The sequence below is a fragment of the Myotis lucifugus genome, unplaced genomic scaffold (assembly GCF_000147115.1).
Source record: "Myotis lucifugus unplaced genomic scaffold, Myoluc2.0 scaffold_61, whole genome shotgun sequence".
NCBI lineage: Eukaryota > Metazoa > Chordata > Mammalia > Chiroptera > Vespertilionidae > Myotis > Myotis lucifugus.
In genome coordinates this window covers 2,607,917-2,623,574 of record NW_005871109.1, presented here as the reverse complement: position 1 = coordinate 2,623,574, position 15,658 = coordinate 2,607,917, and the positions used below count along the sequence as shown (strand labels likewise).

Genomic DNA, 15,658 nt, shown 5'->3' with positions numbered 1-15,658 from the left:
TTTGATAAGTGGTTAAATTGACATAATTTTTTTCACGGTTCAGTTGGGCATGATCAACATTCCACATGTGCAGTTCCACATCTAAGAACTCAGTTCAAAAATATTTGTAGAAATAGGTCAGGATATTCATGGAAGTGTATAGTATAGCAGTGTAACTGGGAAAAATTTAAAATAGGCTCAATGTCCACGTCAGTTGGAAATAAAATAGTTCAACTGTTGACGAGAATGCGATTACTCCATATCCTATTCTTATAATAGAATAATTGTTCTTATAAAGTAAATGTATTATATAGATATGTTTTATAAATAAAGTTTTACGTATTAGAAATTTTTTCATATAGTTTATATATGCAAAGGAAAAGGCCTAGAAGGAATATACTAAATTTATATTTCTAGGACATGGCATTTGCAGAGCAGATAGACAAAATAATTTCACTTTCTCCTTTTTTTCTAATTTTTTTATATCAAATGTATATTACTTTTTTTGAAAAAAATCCAGCTATTTCTATGTTTGTTGGATGAAAGGAAAATAACTTTTTAAAGTAAATTTATATTTTAAATGAACTCATATGATGTTTTCTTTTATAGCTTTGTGAAATCAGTGGAATTCCTTTGGAAGATATTGAATTTGCCAAGGTAAAGCCCTGAGAATGTTTGCATTGGGTGACTAGTTGGCATTAAACATGGTTAATGGCCTGGTTTGTTCCTTCATTCTCCTTAGGGTAGAGGAACCTTTCCCTGCGATATTTCTGTCCTTGATATTCATCAGGATTTGGATTGGAATCCTAAAGTTTCTACCCTGAATGTCTGGCCTCTTTATATCTGCGATGATGGTGCAGTCATATTTTATAGGTAACATGCACAATGTTTTTGTTATTTCTAGTGATATAACATTTTTGTTTTGCATAAATGTCATTTATAGAAATATAATGAGAGAGCCACACATTTCATTTTTGAAATTTTTCTAGTTGCCATATTTTAAAAAATAAAAAGAAACAGATGAAATTAATTTTAATAAAATATTTTTAACCCTGTATGTCCAAAATATTATGATTACAACATGTAATCAATATAAAGTCATTTGTGAGGTATTTTATGCTGTTTTCTTGTAGTAAGTCTTAGAAATACTGTGTATATGCTATACTTCCAGCACATTTTAATTTTGATCAGGCACATCTACAAGCAATCAATAGGTACATGTGGTTATTGGCTGACATGTTGGACACACAGATGTAGAGGACAAAGGAGTCATTGGAGCTTGGCAGATACAGGTTTAAATTTAGCTTTGTTATTTATCTAACTCCTCATCTGTAAAGTGGTGACAGATTTTATGAGAATTAGAACTATTATTACATTTTTGAAAACTGGCACAGTGCTTGTTATTAAATAGATGTTCAGAAATGATAGCTTTTATTCTAATAACATGGAAATTGTGCCAGTTTTAGAAGTGAGTGCTATACTAATAAACACATTAGAAATCTACAACATCTTAGTATATGAGATTAATTTCATTGGTGACAGCAGATTTCACTTTCTCACTAAGGAGCATTATAGTATTCAAGCATAAATTAATAGAGGCAGGTGGCTATACTGGCCTAATGTGTCATTAATATTTTAAATGTAGGGATAAAACAGAAGAATTAATGGAGTTGACAGATGAGCAAAGAAATGAACTGATGAAAAAAGAAAGCAGTCGACTCCAGAAGACGGGACATCGAGTAACATACTCACCTCGGAAAGAGAAAGCACTAAAAATATATCTGGATGGAGCACCAAATAAAGATCTGACTCAAGACTGACTCTGCTAGTGTAGCATTTTCCCTGGGGGATTGGTTTTAATTAGATGGTTCACTGCTACTGTGTAGTGCCATTATGGCAGGACATGGTTAGGGGTAACCCCGTGACACCAGCACTGATTGGACTGCCCTTCACCAATCAGAAGCTCAGTGCCCAGTGGGCCACTGTTTTGACTTGGAATCATGTTGTGCACTATAGTCAAATGTACTGTAAAGTGAAAAGGGATGTGCAAAAAAATAAAAACAAAAACAAAACCTGCTACTAGAAAAGGGGAAAGGGGAATGAGTAAATGTCTTTTTGCGGACAAATGTGCACATAGCCGCTAGTAAAACTAGCCTCAAACAGGATGCTCATAGCTTAATAATAAAAGCTGTGCAAAGGCCATGAATGAATGAATTTTCTGTTTATTTCACTGATACACACATTACCTCATTGACAATTTGTAAGTAAATTCAACGTGTGTTGACTCTTGGAAAGCAGCAAAAATAGGAGCTGAAGAAGGAAATTCTTAGAACCAGCCGTAACCCAGTAAAGAATTGTGAAGTTGTGTTTTCTTGTTTCATTTTTTGCGAAGTATAAAGAACATTATTCTGGAACACCAAAACATTTCCCTTAGACTGCTCCCAGCAGATGGCAGCTCAAATTGCTGAATATTGTAATTATAACTGTACTTAAGTTATGGATGTAGACAATACATTTCACTCGTTCATTCAGCATGTAAATATAATTGATCCTATTGAGTTATCCTAATTGCAGTTCACCTATTTCCCGTGGTTGTTCTTTTCACATGTCATTCATGATGTACATTTGTGTACATTGAGAAGTATAGCAGTCTGTAAATGTACTCCTCGGTGAGGTTCCTCAGTGCTGGGTCCCATACGGTTGTATTTGCCCTTGTTAATGAGGTTTTTCTGTTCAGTGGCTTCAGTTTTATTTCTTTTTGTACATTACTTTTGAAAATATACTTCAAGTTTGAATCTTCCAGAACCCTTGTAAATCCCACTTTAATTTTTGGAGTTGATTTGTAGTTACACGTAGTTTGACTTTGGGGAAATGTCTTAACATCGTGTTGAATAAACTTGCTAGTAAGTCAGGTCATAGCACAGGCTGATGCAGTCAACATGATTTCATTGCAGAGTCGATTAGAGTCGGCAAGTTTTTGCTTTGCTAAATACAACTATTCAGTGAACACAATTATACGTACATTTTGAAAATGCCATCTAATTTATAAAAATCAATAAAAAGGTTTTGGTAAAACTTTTTCATGCCAGATGCTGTTTACAACAATGAACATGCCAATAAAACATTTGTTCATTCTGTTGTGTTATTTTAGTCATTCAACTTTTATGGATGAAGAATCTGGGTTAAGAATAGATTTGTTTTCTTTAAATATAACATTTTGTAATGTGTACTGAATAATTATCTCATTTCTATGATAAGGTGTTTACAGTAAAGTTCCCATAAGAGATGAAAAGATGTTAATATTTAACTTTGGAGGATCCTGTCAATATCTGCAGTTTGAATATAATGACTTAATATAATATAGCTTAAAAGTCTCTTGGCATCCACAAGGATAAAAATCTTTTCTAAGGTATTTTTCTGGCTAATTTTTATTCCGTATAAACTATATAGCATTCTGATCACTTTGAAGTAGTGTTCGGGTTTGCATTATTGGAATTGACAGTTGTCTCGCAGGAAAGCTGGGAATGTGGTGGTGAGTTGTCTCTCAGGATCACGGACTTTCTTTGGTCCATACAGGCCTGCTTACTTTGGACATGGGGTTAATAAATGGGGTTTCTGATTTCAGGGACTGACTGGAGCAGGGGAGGCTGATTTGTAAACAAAACTGACTGTGAGCTTGTTTGATTTGGTTTCGTTTAGTGTTCCTAAAAGAGTAAATGGTAAAATTCTTCTCATTCTGTGCCTTCTGCCCTGATTTTTTATTTGTGTTTGCTACTTTTAATTGCAGGCATATCACAAATACCAAGAGTAAAGAAAATTTCATGATAGAAAAGAACGTTTAAACTCTTCTTTTTCAGTGCCCAATAGAGTGAAAACACAATGTTGCACTTAGTAATTTCAATAAAGGGGGTGGTAAACTTTTCAAAATGAACTTGGGATAGGAACAGTAATTTGTGTAAGGGTATAAGGGAGATAAACATGTGTCACCCCCTCTCCCCCCCCCCCCCCCCCAGATTCAAACGATCAAGTGAGCACCTCTGTGGCCAAGAGGCAGAGCATTAACTGTGGACCAACTGCCCACGCTGGGCAGGCCTGGAGCCTGGTTCACCTGCTGAGTCTCCTGAGGCTGAGACAGGCCACAGGCAGTAAACTGACCCTGCTTCCACAGGCCACACTGAGGTTTCAAAGCGCTTTTACTGTGCGGCAGATGGGTTTGTGTCAGCCAGGACGCCCGTGAGAACCAGGCACCGACATTTCTGAGGCAGATGTTGAAGGCGAGGGGTACATTCTGGCCAAAGGAGGAAAAGCTATGGTTTCAGGACCATGCTGTGATTATCTGCTCTGTACAGAAGTTCGCTAAAAGTCCACTTCAGAAACTATGGAAGTGAAAAGACGATGGGATAAAAATGGTGAGTGAAGGAGGATCTACAATAGAATTCTACAATAGAATGTTCGGTAATCTCTTTTGTACTGTAATGGAAAGTACTTTAAAATTCTGAGAGAGCAGGATGAACCTGTGCCACAGCTAGAAAATGGTCAAGTAGCTATTGGTTAGCAGGCTGCACTGTTAGGAATGGCTTTGCGACACATCTCTAGGCCAAGAGAGAAGGAGAGAGCTACAGGCTTACAGTGTGGCCTGAGTTAAATGAGTGCACTAAATCTGGAAGTGACCTGTGAATGTATGGAATACAATAAAGTCTTTTATTCTGGTTCATTTGGCTACTGAAGTTCTCCCTCTGAATTTTGTTCTGCATCGAGACCCTACCCAGCTTTTTTGTGCTTATGACTTGCAAATTGTAGTCTAGAGTACATGTAATAGAGGCGAATCTGAATTAGCAAGTTTTTTGTTTGCTAAATAAAACTCCATCTAAACAATTCTGTGTAGTTTTTGAAAAACAAATCAATACTTTAGTCACTAGCCAACAGAAGGCCATAAATTCTTAAATGCAAAATAGTGTGTGTGTATAGTCTTGGGGGGGGGGAGTGTTTAAATCAGGTTTATAAAGGAGTTTGTTGTCCAAATAAAGCTTGTAACCAACTAGACTTAAGAGTACATGAAATCATGTCCCTTCAGTGTCATTCACCTGGGGAAGCAAGGTGCTGTGGTCATGTGGTTAGGTACAGTGTTCATTTTCAAAACTTGGCTTTGAGAAACACTCGAGAATACTGGACACAACCAAGAGTGTATTAAAGCAAGTGTGAGCATTTAGAAAAGAATGCAGCAGTCAGTAGGGGCGAGCAAGGAGGGCAGACAACACTGGGGCAGAATGCTCGCTCCCTCCTGTCTGCAAGAGACCCTGGCCTTCTGACTGGACATGGCCGAGGAGTCACCCCTCCCCAGAGAATGACTAGTGGGCCCTGTGGCCTGGCCTGAGAGGTGGGGACCATACTCATGTGCTTTCCCTGCTCCCAGCCTGCTCCTTCCCCTGTCCAGAGGGCTCTTAGTTTTCTGCCTCTGATAATGCTTAAGGAACCCATTTAATTAAGGAGTATCAACTTGAGATACAAATATGCAGTGTAACTGCCAGCCCTATGTGCTCTGTCGAATGCAGTTTCCCACTGAAGTTGCTGTCATCCAGCTTAGTGCAGCCCTGTAACTTTTAAGTCACTTGGCATTATTAAAACAATCTGATCTTAGTAGTCATTCGATTTAAAGCACCCCCACCACCAAGCACAGCGCCCCTCCTTGGAGCCCCCTGCTTGGAGAGGAAAAGAGGGGGGCCAGGGCTCCGCTCTCCCCACCGCTCCTCCTGCACCAGCTCTGACAGGAGGGTAAAGACATCCCCTCACACTGCAGCCTCCTCTTGGTCATAGTGAGAATCCTGCTATTCATTCACTGTGAAGAGGTGCCCAGCAGGTCCTACCAGACAAGGACTCAATTCCAAACAGCACTGGAGTTTATGAAACGACTTGCCAACCTCCTGCAGGCACGAGGCCTTCCTGTGAAATATGTACTATTTGTCCCATGCTGCCCTGGTCCTCACTGAGCCTTTCACCCTTATTCCATCTTCCATCCCTCCCTCTCGGGATGAGTGCTCTTAGAGTCTCTCCTTTTTGCCTCTGCTCCACTCTGCCTAGCTGCTCCAGCACGCCACCTCTCGCCCCTGGTGCTGCTCTGGCCAAGTGGCAAGTCAGCAGGACCCGCAGCTTCTGCACTGCCACCCCCCCTCCCCCAATGTGTCAGTAGCTCCCGTACACATTTCGTGCTTCTCTTGAGTTTAGCTAAAGGAAGAAGTCTAATTCCCCTCCTTCTTGGGAGTTCGAGGGAAATAGCCTGTTTTCGACACACTAACTCCCCCAGCAGGGATTTCTTACCCCCTTTCCGGTCTATCCACTGAACAGTTGTGCTGCTGCTGAAATGCACCTCAGCAAGACCTGCACGGAGGGACCTGCTCCACAGCTGTTGGCCTCTGAACTTCGAAACCCAGTCTAGCAATCAAAGTCATCTCAGAATAATCGAGTTACGTTTCTAAAGGTGATAGAACACAGGAACCCTTAATGCCCCTTTTCTGATCCCACCCCACACCACAGGACTCTCTTTTTAAAAAATATATTTGTATTGATTTCAGAGAGGAAGGGAGAGGGAGAGATAGAAATGATGAGAGAGAATCATTGATCGGCTGCCTCCTGTGTGCCCCACACTGGGGATCAAGCCTGCAACCCGGGCATGTGCCCTGACCAGGAATCAAACCATGACCTGGTTCATAGGTCGATGCTCAATCACTGAGCCACTTAGGCCAGGCCCCTTGCTTCTCTAACTCTCATCCTTCTGCCCTGTATCCCTTTCTCCTAACTGTGTCTAAAACCTAAAGAACCAGGCTCATGAGGCAGGAAAAGCCAGACAGGAGGGGGAAAGAGAAGGAGAAGGAACTAAACAGAGAGAACCCACGGCCACTGTTTCTGTCCCATCACACTCCTCCTGCTCATTCTGCGGCCTTGTGGGTGAACAGGCCAGCATTCTCGTCTGCGAGGAAGGTCAGGACAGAGACAGAGCCTGCTCACGCCCAAACATGGCATTTTTGTCTTGCTTTTAACAGAGCCGCACACTGGGCTTGGAAACGTGGGTGGGTTGGGTTCACAAAGCTGTAATTTGTTCCCCTTTTGGCTTTTGTTCATCATGCCAGTATCTCCTACATCAGTTAGGAATGCTTTGGGCTTCCAGGAACAGAAAAAAATAACAGCATCTTTATAATAACCTTGGTGGTTCATTCAAAACGGACTCCAGATGTGGCTGATAGCAGGAGTGCTTTCCTCTCCAATGCCATCCAGGACCCGGTCATCCTCCTGTGGTAGACAGAATAATGGCCCGAGTGATGTCATCACGGTTAGGACTTCGCCGTGGAAGAGTATTCTGGGTTATCTAGGTGGGCCCAATTTAACTCTATGAGTCATTAAAAGTAAAAAACCTTTCTCAGGGGCAGGGAACCAGATGATGACTCATGAAAAGCACTCTACCTATTGTTGTTGACTTTAAAATATATTTTATTGATTTTTTTACAGAGAGGGAGGGAGGAGAGGGGTAGAGAGTTAGAAACATCGATGAGAGAGAAACATCAATTCAGCTGCTTCCTGCACACTCCCTACCTGGGATGTGCCCACAACCAAGGTACATGCCCTTGACCGGAATCAAACTTGGGAGCCTTCTGTCTGCAGGCCAACGCTCTATCCACTGAGCCAAACCGGTCAGGGCTATTGTTGTTGACTTTAAAGAGGAAGGGGGCCATGTGTCAAGGGATGAGAGTGACCTCTACAGGCTAAAAGAGGCAAGGAAATGGTTTCTTCCCCCAAGGCTTCCAGTGAAGAATGCGCCCCACCTCACACCACCTTGATCCCCAATCACTGACCACAGATGGCTCCCCCAGTGCCCAATGGCACATCCTGAACCCCTGGACTCCAAGGCAGGGAACCGGGGGGGGGGTGAGGCCTTCTAATTTATGACTCTTTTCCTTTGTCACTCAGGAAAATAACCCTTCCCAGAAACTCTGGGTCATCCCTAGCTGCATGGGCAGCTGGATTTTCCAGCCTCTGTTGTGGGAGAAGGGCAGGGAACAGGGTTGGGAATAGCATTGGGTAGCTGAATCGACAGCATCTACCCTATCGTCTTTGGCAGGAACTCTGGCAGTAAGATTCACGTACCAAACTTCACCGAACCCTTACCACATTCCATTTAGAATTGTAAGTAGATACACCAGCTACTCTGTATGTGGATTTCAGCCAAGTATTTTGCAAAGCCTCTCCTTTGCTTATATTTTTCTGGCTATGATAACAAAGTAGAGCAAGATAATATACCTGCATATAAGCTCCATGAGGAAGGAACCTAGTTTTATCTCATTGTCTCCCTGGCACTAAATATAGAGCCTGACATATAGTAGGTGCTCAATAAATTTTTTGATTGAAATGATTTTCAGCCTCTTCTCCAACCATTTGTTCAAATGTACCTTGTCTTCCAGCCACTATGAATTACTTGCTATTTCCCCTACATACTATCCCTCCTCCTTGCCTCCCTCCCTCTGCCCATGGCCCAGATGCCTTTTCCATTCCTTCATCTTTGAGAGCCAGTTCCCAGGCTAGGTCTCCCGAGCCACATTCTTTGAGGCACCGTAACATTCTGTTACGATATCGGTTTGACTGCTTATGTGTTATCGGTGCTGGGTTTAGTGTATCCTTCATTAGGCTGTGATGCCTTCAGGGTGGGGACCCTATCAGGATCAACTTGCACCCCCAGAGTATATCACAGCACCTGGTTTTGAGCAGGCTCTCTGTAAATATGTTGAATAATAAGAATGTACAATGATGATTTTAACATTCAACAGAGCTCTATATTTGATCTTAAAGTTATCACTTGATCCTGTGTATCCTGTACTTCATATTGTTTTTGACTTCCAGCTCTATCACTTAACCTTTCAGAGCCGCCATTTCTTCACCTGTTAAATGGAGAAAATACTCATGAATTCAATGAAGATTAAATGAGGTAATATAGGCAGCCTGCCACCCAGATGACCTTAATACACAGTAGCTTTATTATTACAGTCGTGTGATGGCCCAGAGCTGTTTGATTAAGGAACGCTACCAAGAAAAGGGACATACACACTCCATTTACTCTTTCAGAAGACAGTGCAATGTTGACACTCTTACAACTCACTCCCATCCCCGAATGGTTAACATTTCTAAAATATTTTGATGCTGAAAGAGGTGTGCTTCAGTTGTCCGGAAAGTGTACTTACCTGGAAGAGATGCAGGTCATTTCTTTTTTTTTTTTTTTCTGGCTGAAAGGGTTTTTATATTTACTCAAAGTCAAAAGGAAAAAAGTCCAAGAACTACAAAAGAAGAGTTTAAGTGATTTATGCTTGATTTCTAAATGCAACATATGTGTGTATACATCCCTTAAAACTCAAAGAAAGCATGCTTATACAATCAGGTGCAACTTTAAAATTTAATAACTCTGGATGCATACGTGGTGGAAACAGTCCATGACACCTGAAAAGATCGTCTGTGGCCCGGCACACAGTTCAGTGCTCAGTCTGGGTATTGCGGCCATGTTTCACAGAGCCGTGCTTGGTTTGATTTTCTCCATGTGGTTGATAATGGCCTGCAGTTGCTGGTAAGTGATTTTGCAAATTTCATTTATAATCCTGGCCCCACAATTACCCAAGTGTTGTTTCTGGCAAGTTAACTTAAATATTATGCTCCGATCGTGTACCTTCAGAGTGACTAATGTAACTAACTGCCACAGGGGACAGTGGCAATACCGCCTGTCTGGTAGAGATGTAGGAGCTAGTTTGACCTCCCTTCCAGATGTGCCTCAGAAAAAGAAAACTTTCATTTTTCGTCTTGGCCGGGGGTACTTGTGGTGGCACCGGGGCTGGTGGGGAGCAGTGGGGGAGCACTGGGCTGGGGGTCACCCTGGGTGAAACCCTGCTATGCTTCTCACAAGCTGTGTGACGTGGGCAAGCAGCTTGACATCTCTGAGCCTCTAAGATGCTGACGGTTGGGGAGAACGACGCCCCCTTCGCCAGGCTGTGGTGACAGCAGGACCGGATTGTGGAGGTGAAACTGCTTACCTGGCACAGAGGTAGGAGCTGAGTGGCCGCTAAAAAGCTGAATGCGTGTTACTGGGAGGACCACAGAACGTTTCCCCCGAAGGCACAGCGTACCTGTGCCCATGCGAAGAAATGCGTGAGGGTTTCATTTGTTGATTTTTTGCCAGGTTTATGTTTGCTAAACAGGGCACTCTTCTCCACGTGTATAAGCATCGACATTTCCCGAAAACTCATCATGAGGAAATTCTGCATCCTTTTCTATCCCCTCCTTGGGGGCGGGGGGCGCATAGAACCAAATGGCATATGCCATCTGCCAACCAGCGGCGGCAAAGCGGCCACCAACTGGACCTGTTTAGCAGCCCTGTCCCGCCTTCACCCGCACCCGGCGCTCCCCCAGGCAGCAGAACTGAGATGCGTGGGGTGCATTGTGGGGAGCTGGACAAGTGTGCGGCACCTCATCTTGTTTCAAGCCAGAGGGATAATGTTCTGGGAAGAGGCCATGGAAAAAAGCCTGGTGAGCCAACACCTAGAGGACACAGCTGGGGAAATAAATTAGCTACTTCTATTGCACGTCTACCCGCAGGACAGGCCTGGCTCTAAATCTCATCTCCCTCCAGCAGCTCAGCGGCGGCATCGGGCTCCCCGAGAGCCATTTCCACCGACAGGCTCCTCTCCAGGTCCTCCAGCTCCCGGCGCACCTCCTCAATGAAGCTGCCGTCTCCGTAATCGCCGGGGGCCTCTCTGGGCACCAGGCTCTTTCCGTCCTCCTCGTGGCCCCCCACGAAGGTCGGCTTGCACACGTAGACCAGGCTGTGGCTGGGGAGAGAGGGCTATGGCTCAGCCAAGGGCCGTGTCTCCCCAGGGGCACAGCCAGCTCTCAACTTGGGGAGCCTGGGCCTGAGACAAAGGCCTCCTCATACCCCCCAGTCTCCTCACCTACAACCCCTCCTCTAGCATCTCTTCAACAGCCTGAACCGCCTGCCAACATCTTGCCTTAGAAAAGATTGCTGAGGGCGCTCACTTTCGGAGAATGTCCTCGAGGGGCAGCCCCCACCTTCAGGGGCAGGGCTGGCTTCCTGCCACTGACTCTCTGGGGCTCAGCATCCCAGGGGCAGGCCCTGAGGACAGGGGCGTCTGAGAGTTTACAGCCCCCCCCCACCCCCGTGCCTCCCCCCCATCTGTGCCTCCAGGCAGGCGCAGCCCCTGACAGTGGGACAGGGCCTAACCGCCTCCTCTGCTGGGCCTGGGGGAGCCCTGGGCCTGTGGGCAGGGAGGGGGTGTCTGCCCAGCCACCCAGGCCTCTGCTGGGAGAGAAGCTGAGTAACAGATGCTGAGAGGCCTGGGAGAAGCGCACCGAGGAACGGCCATGCTGCAGCCCTGGTGCTTCTTGGTCTCTCAGAGCCTCCAACCACGCTTGGTGCCCCCCCCCCCGCCTTGGGCGGGGCAGGCCCTCCGGGTTTCCCTCCTAATTCTCTGCAGGCGCCTGCTCAGCTTGTCCTTTGTCTAATGGGCCTGGGCTCCCCTCAGCCCTCAGTGCTCCTCCCTCCACACCCCCTTCCCAGGCCACCCACTCCCGAGGCTTCAGCCACCATCTAGATGCACCCCAATGCTGTACCCCTCCCCCCCAGCCACACCTTCTCCTCAGCCCCAGTCCTATCAGTCTGACCACTACTGATCCCTCCATCAGGAAGACCAAGGACACTCACATCAAACCTATCCTAAATGGAACCCACTTTCCCCTGCTCCTGCGTTCCCAGTGGGTGGCACCTCATCCCCTCTTGGCCCCTGACAAGACGGACAGGTGGGGCCTCACCTGTGAGGCTGGCAGAGGAGGCCACTGGCGCACGGGCAGCGGTCCAAAGCTCCGTCGGGCTCCAGCTCCCAGGTGATGAGGTCCAGGAGCCGGCTGGCAGGGTCATGGCAGAGCTCACCCTCCACGGGCAGGGGTGTGCACACGGGGAAAAGCAGGCCTAGAAGCAGCCAAAAGTCACCCTGCGCCCCAGCACCAAGGCAGGCACCAGGGGAGGGAGAAATGGGGTGCAGCCTCCCACTTTCCACCCTCAACCCCCATGTGGAGGTTAGGCTTGAAGAAGTGGAATGAGAAGAAATAAGATGGCAGTAGGGACTCAAGAGAGAATGAGCTGGGAAGGCTGGAGCAGTTCAGGAGGACTGCCTGGAAGAGGTGGGCTTGTGCTGGGCTTTGAGGCCAAAGGTCGGGAGAAATTAACAGTGGAAGAAAGGTGTTCAAGGCTGGGGCTCAGCACCCAAAAAAGCCTGGGGTTGGGCTCAGGCGGGGGCAGTGAGGCTCCCAAACGGGCCAAGTAGTGGAGAGAAAAGGAGGATGGCTCAGCTGGTGCTGGCCAAGGCTTGGAAGGTGGACCGGGGAGTCTAATTAAAGTGACAGGACAGGGGTGGCTGCCGCTCCCAGAGGAGTATTATCCAGAAAGCCGTTCCTGAGGAAAACTGCAGGAGCAGCAGGTACCAGGTGGACCAGGGGGTGGGGAAGGTGCCCAGGGCGAGGTTTTCAGAAACACTTGCAGGAGGGGAGAGGGCCTGCCCTCACCTCACCGGGGCGGGGCAGTGCGCATGGGAGCCATGGAAGAGGGGGCTGTTCAGTTCACAGGACACGGGACTGGAGCCAGCCCTACCTCAGGCTGGGGGGGGGGGGGGGGGGGGCGCTGGGGCTGGGACAGGGCTCAGCCTGACCCAGAAGGGAGCCACCCACCTCTCTGGAAGGCACAGCACAGCCCGGGCTGGCAGTCCCTCTGGTTGTCACAGATGGTCCCGTTGCTGCCTTTGGTGGCTGTCTCGGTGCAGTGACCCCAGACACACAGCTGGTCTCCACAGCACTCACTGTCCCGGGTGCAGACCTGCAGGGAGGTGGGGAAGCACACAGCCCGGCTCACAGACCCGGAGAGCCCAGCCTGTGGCCGCCCAGCGGGAAAGCCTGGAGACACTCAGGTGAGCTAACCACATGGCCCCACTGTACAGAGGGGGAAACTGAGGTCCCCGGTCGGGGAGGAGGGGTTCGTGGAAGTCGTGGGAGCAGAGGTGAGGGGTCAGCACACTGGGAAACGGCCCTGGGAGGCACGAACCCGAGTCTCCCTCCCAGCTTGAGGTTTTGCCTTTTGCAGGATGTAGCGTGTCTTTGTGGTTGTGCCCTGCCTCCTTCTCATTAGGTCCGTGGGTCAGGAAGGAGGCGGCTTAGGGCCGCAGGTGCAGGCAGCACTGTGAGTCTGATAAGCTGATTAGATTAAGGCCCAGGCCCGGGAGGGCCAGGTGAGTGGTCAGGCACGTGGGTGCCGTGGGCCTGGATCCCACGTGGGGATGCAATTAGAGAGCAGAGCTGGTTCCCCACAGCTGTGCTCAATGATGGCGCCCAGCGGGACAGCCGGGAGGGAACGCCGCTCCAACCGCGGTGGGTGGAAAACAGAGGGCTGCCTGTCGTCCAGGAGGCTGGGTCTGCAGATGGCCTCCTGGTCACTCCAGGAGTCAGCCCACAGGATGCTGTGGCGGGGCTCCTCCCGGCGGGGACCCGGTGGAGCTCCAGGAGAACGGGGGACAGAGGGCTTCTCCCCAGGACTCTTTTCTGGGCCCCCAAGGCCCTGGTGCTGCAGCCCGGAGGCCTCTGGACACTCACTGTCTGGTGATCCCGGCACGGCTGGCAGGTGTACTGGAAGCTGGCAAACTGGCAGTACTTGCGGGACCCGCAGTCCTCGTCAATGATGCACTCCTGGGGGGCCGAGGGGGGGGCAGCTTCATCAGGAAAGGCCGGTCAGCAAGCCCACCTCACCCAGGAAGAGAAAGCCCCACTCATTCCCCCACCCCCTCAGCTCTCAGGCTCAGGCCCAGAGACAGGCTCCAGCGCCCCTCAGGCTGGCGGGCCTCACCCACACAGCACGGCTAGGCTCCTGGCCTCTGGGACGCCACACCCAGCTCAACAATCGTCTCTGTGTGCAGCCTCCGCACACACACCAGGCTGGGGAGCTCGGAGACCCAGGGCCATGCTTCTGCTCTGAGCAGATGGATTTCATAAAAGGAGCTAATGAGTTGCAGGCCCTGGTGGCGGCCCAGGAGGAGCTGGAGTTCATCAGGGCCTTGCTGACTGAGAAGGAAAAGGGTGGCCACAGGGAGCTCACATCAGGGTCCTGGGTCTGGGGCTCACCAGGGCAGCTGGCAGCTTCCAAAGGAGGGGCGGCACAGCTTGCGTTCTCTTCCCCCGCCCCACCCCGCCCGCCCAGGCGCTTGCTCATGGCTGCCAGCCCCACTTGGCTGGAGAAATGGAGAGAAGGAAGGAAGGGACTCTGTCCAGCACCGAGGCCCAGAGAGGGAGGTCACGGGAGGGTCACATTGTCCTGCCAGTCACTGGTCACTGGGCTGTGTTAGCGTAGGCCTGGGCCCTGGCAGCCGCAGAGGAAAGAAGGGCAGGAGTGGGGAGGCCATGACAAGAGCCACCACCGAGGACCATCACCCCGGCCAGCAGGCGGGGCTCGCCCAGCGGGCAGCAGTGGGGATTGCTGTTCCCACACTATGCACTGAAAGGGGTAGGGGACTCGCTCCACCACTAGCCCTTGGGAGACCGGGCTCGGGACTCCAGATGCAGCTGCAGAGACTGTGGAGGAGAAAGATCTGCCTGCGGCAGGGACTCTGGGCCCCAGCAAACCTTCTGCAGGTTCTGAGGGGAGGGCATGCACGGGGAAGAGGCCAACTCAAAGGCGGTGTACAAGTCACCACCGGCACCAGGCTCCGGGGTCCCCAGGGCCTCCAGAAGAAGCAGGGGTTGACACCCAGCATAATTGAAAAGCAATTTCAATCTTTACTGTAAGTTCTTTTAAAATGCCAGAGGAGAGCATGTTGCCTGCCTCCGCAAAATGACCAAACATTGCTCTTCTCTGCGTCTCCCCAGCGTCTGACTCATCCCTGTTCCCATGCCAGCAACCCTAACATGTCAGCGTGCCACCGGCACTGTTTTCCCGTGTGAGAAAACTGAGGCTCGGGTGGGGGTGGGGGTGGGGTGGGGGTGAGAGGGCGCCGGAGTCAGAAGCTGAGCTGGGGCTGGGCGCTCCCGCTGTCTGACCCCAGAGCCCAGGTGGCCTGAGAAGCCCGCTGGGCTGTACGTAAACCTCCAGACGAGCCTTGTCTCAGTCACCACGGTCCCTAGACAGAGACTCAAGCCGGCCAGTTCAGGCCAGTTCAGCGGAAGCGTCCTGACCTTTCCCCCCAGGGAGAACAGCTAGGGGTGGGCAAACTTTTTGACTCGAGGGCCACAATGGGTTCTTAAACTGGACCGGAGGGCCGGAACAAAAGCATGGATGGAGTGTTGGTGTGAACTAATATAAATTCAAAGTAAACATCATTACATAAAAGGGTACGGTCTTTTTTTTTTTTTTTTAGTTTTATTCATTTCAAACGGGCTGGATCCGGCCCGCGGGCCGTAGTTTGCCCACGGCTGATAGGGGATGGGGGGAGAAGGGGGCGGGGCACAGGCATCAGCGTCCTCTCTGACCTCAGCCACAGTTGAAGCACTGGGGTGATATGAGAAGGTCCTTGCCCTCAAGGAATTTATTGTTCCATTTTTTTTAAGGCAACCCCATAGAAAAGGAGACAGACGGTATAACAGACAACTCCCAGGAACAAAG

The 15,658-nt window shown here is 48.8% G+C and overlaps 2 protein-coding genes across 9 annotated transcripts in view; one reads left to right on the top strand and one right to left on the bottom strand.

Moving 5' to 3' along the window:
* Positions 1-3,710, top strand: part of USP47 (ubiquitin specific peptidase 47) — a 96,269-nt gene extending 92,559 nt beyond the window's left edge. For all 8 annotated transcript variants that reach the window (XM_006089607.3, XM_023754532.1, XM_023754531.1 and 5 more), the window contains 3 exons: positions 589-636; positions 722-852; positions 1,625-3,710. In XM_006089607.3, the coding sequence (XP_006089669.1) occupies positions 589-636; positions 722-852; positions 1,625-1,799 (354 nt within the window). In that variant the 3' untranslated portion in view covers positions 1,800-3,710. The remainder of the gene's footprint in view (positions 1-588; positions 637-721; positions 853-1,624) is intronic.
* A 5,594-nt stretch (positions 3,711-9,304) lies between these two features.
* DKK3 (dickkopf WNT signaling pathway inhibitor 3) overlaps positions 9,305-15,658 on the bottom strand; it is a 37,360-nt gene continuing 31,006 nt past the window's right edge. The window contains exons 4-7 of the mRNA XM_006089605.3: positions 13,660-13,752; positions 12,745-12,889; positions 11,833-11,989; positions 9,305-10,835 (exon numbers count right to left, since the gene is read on the bottom strand). Coding sequence (XP_006089667.1) covers positions 10,616-10,835; positions 11,833-11,989; positions 12,745-12,889; positions 13,660-13,752 — 615 coding nt within the window. The 3' untranslated portion in view covers positions 9,305-10,615. The remainder of the gene's footprint in view (positions 10,836-11,832; positions 11,990-12,744; positions 12,890-13,659; positions 13,753-15,658) is intronic.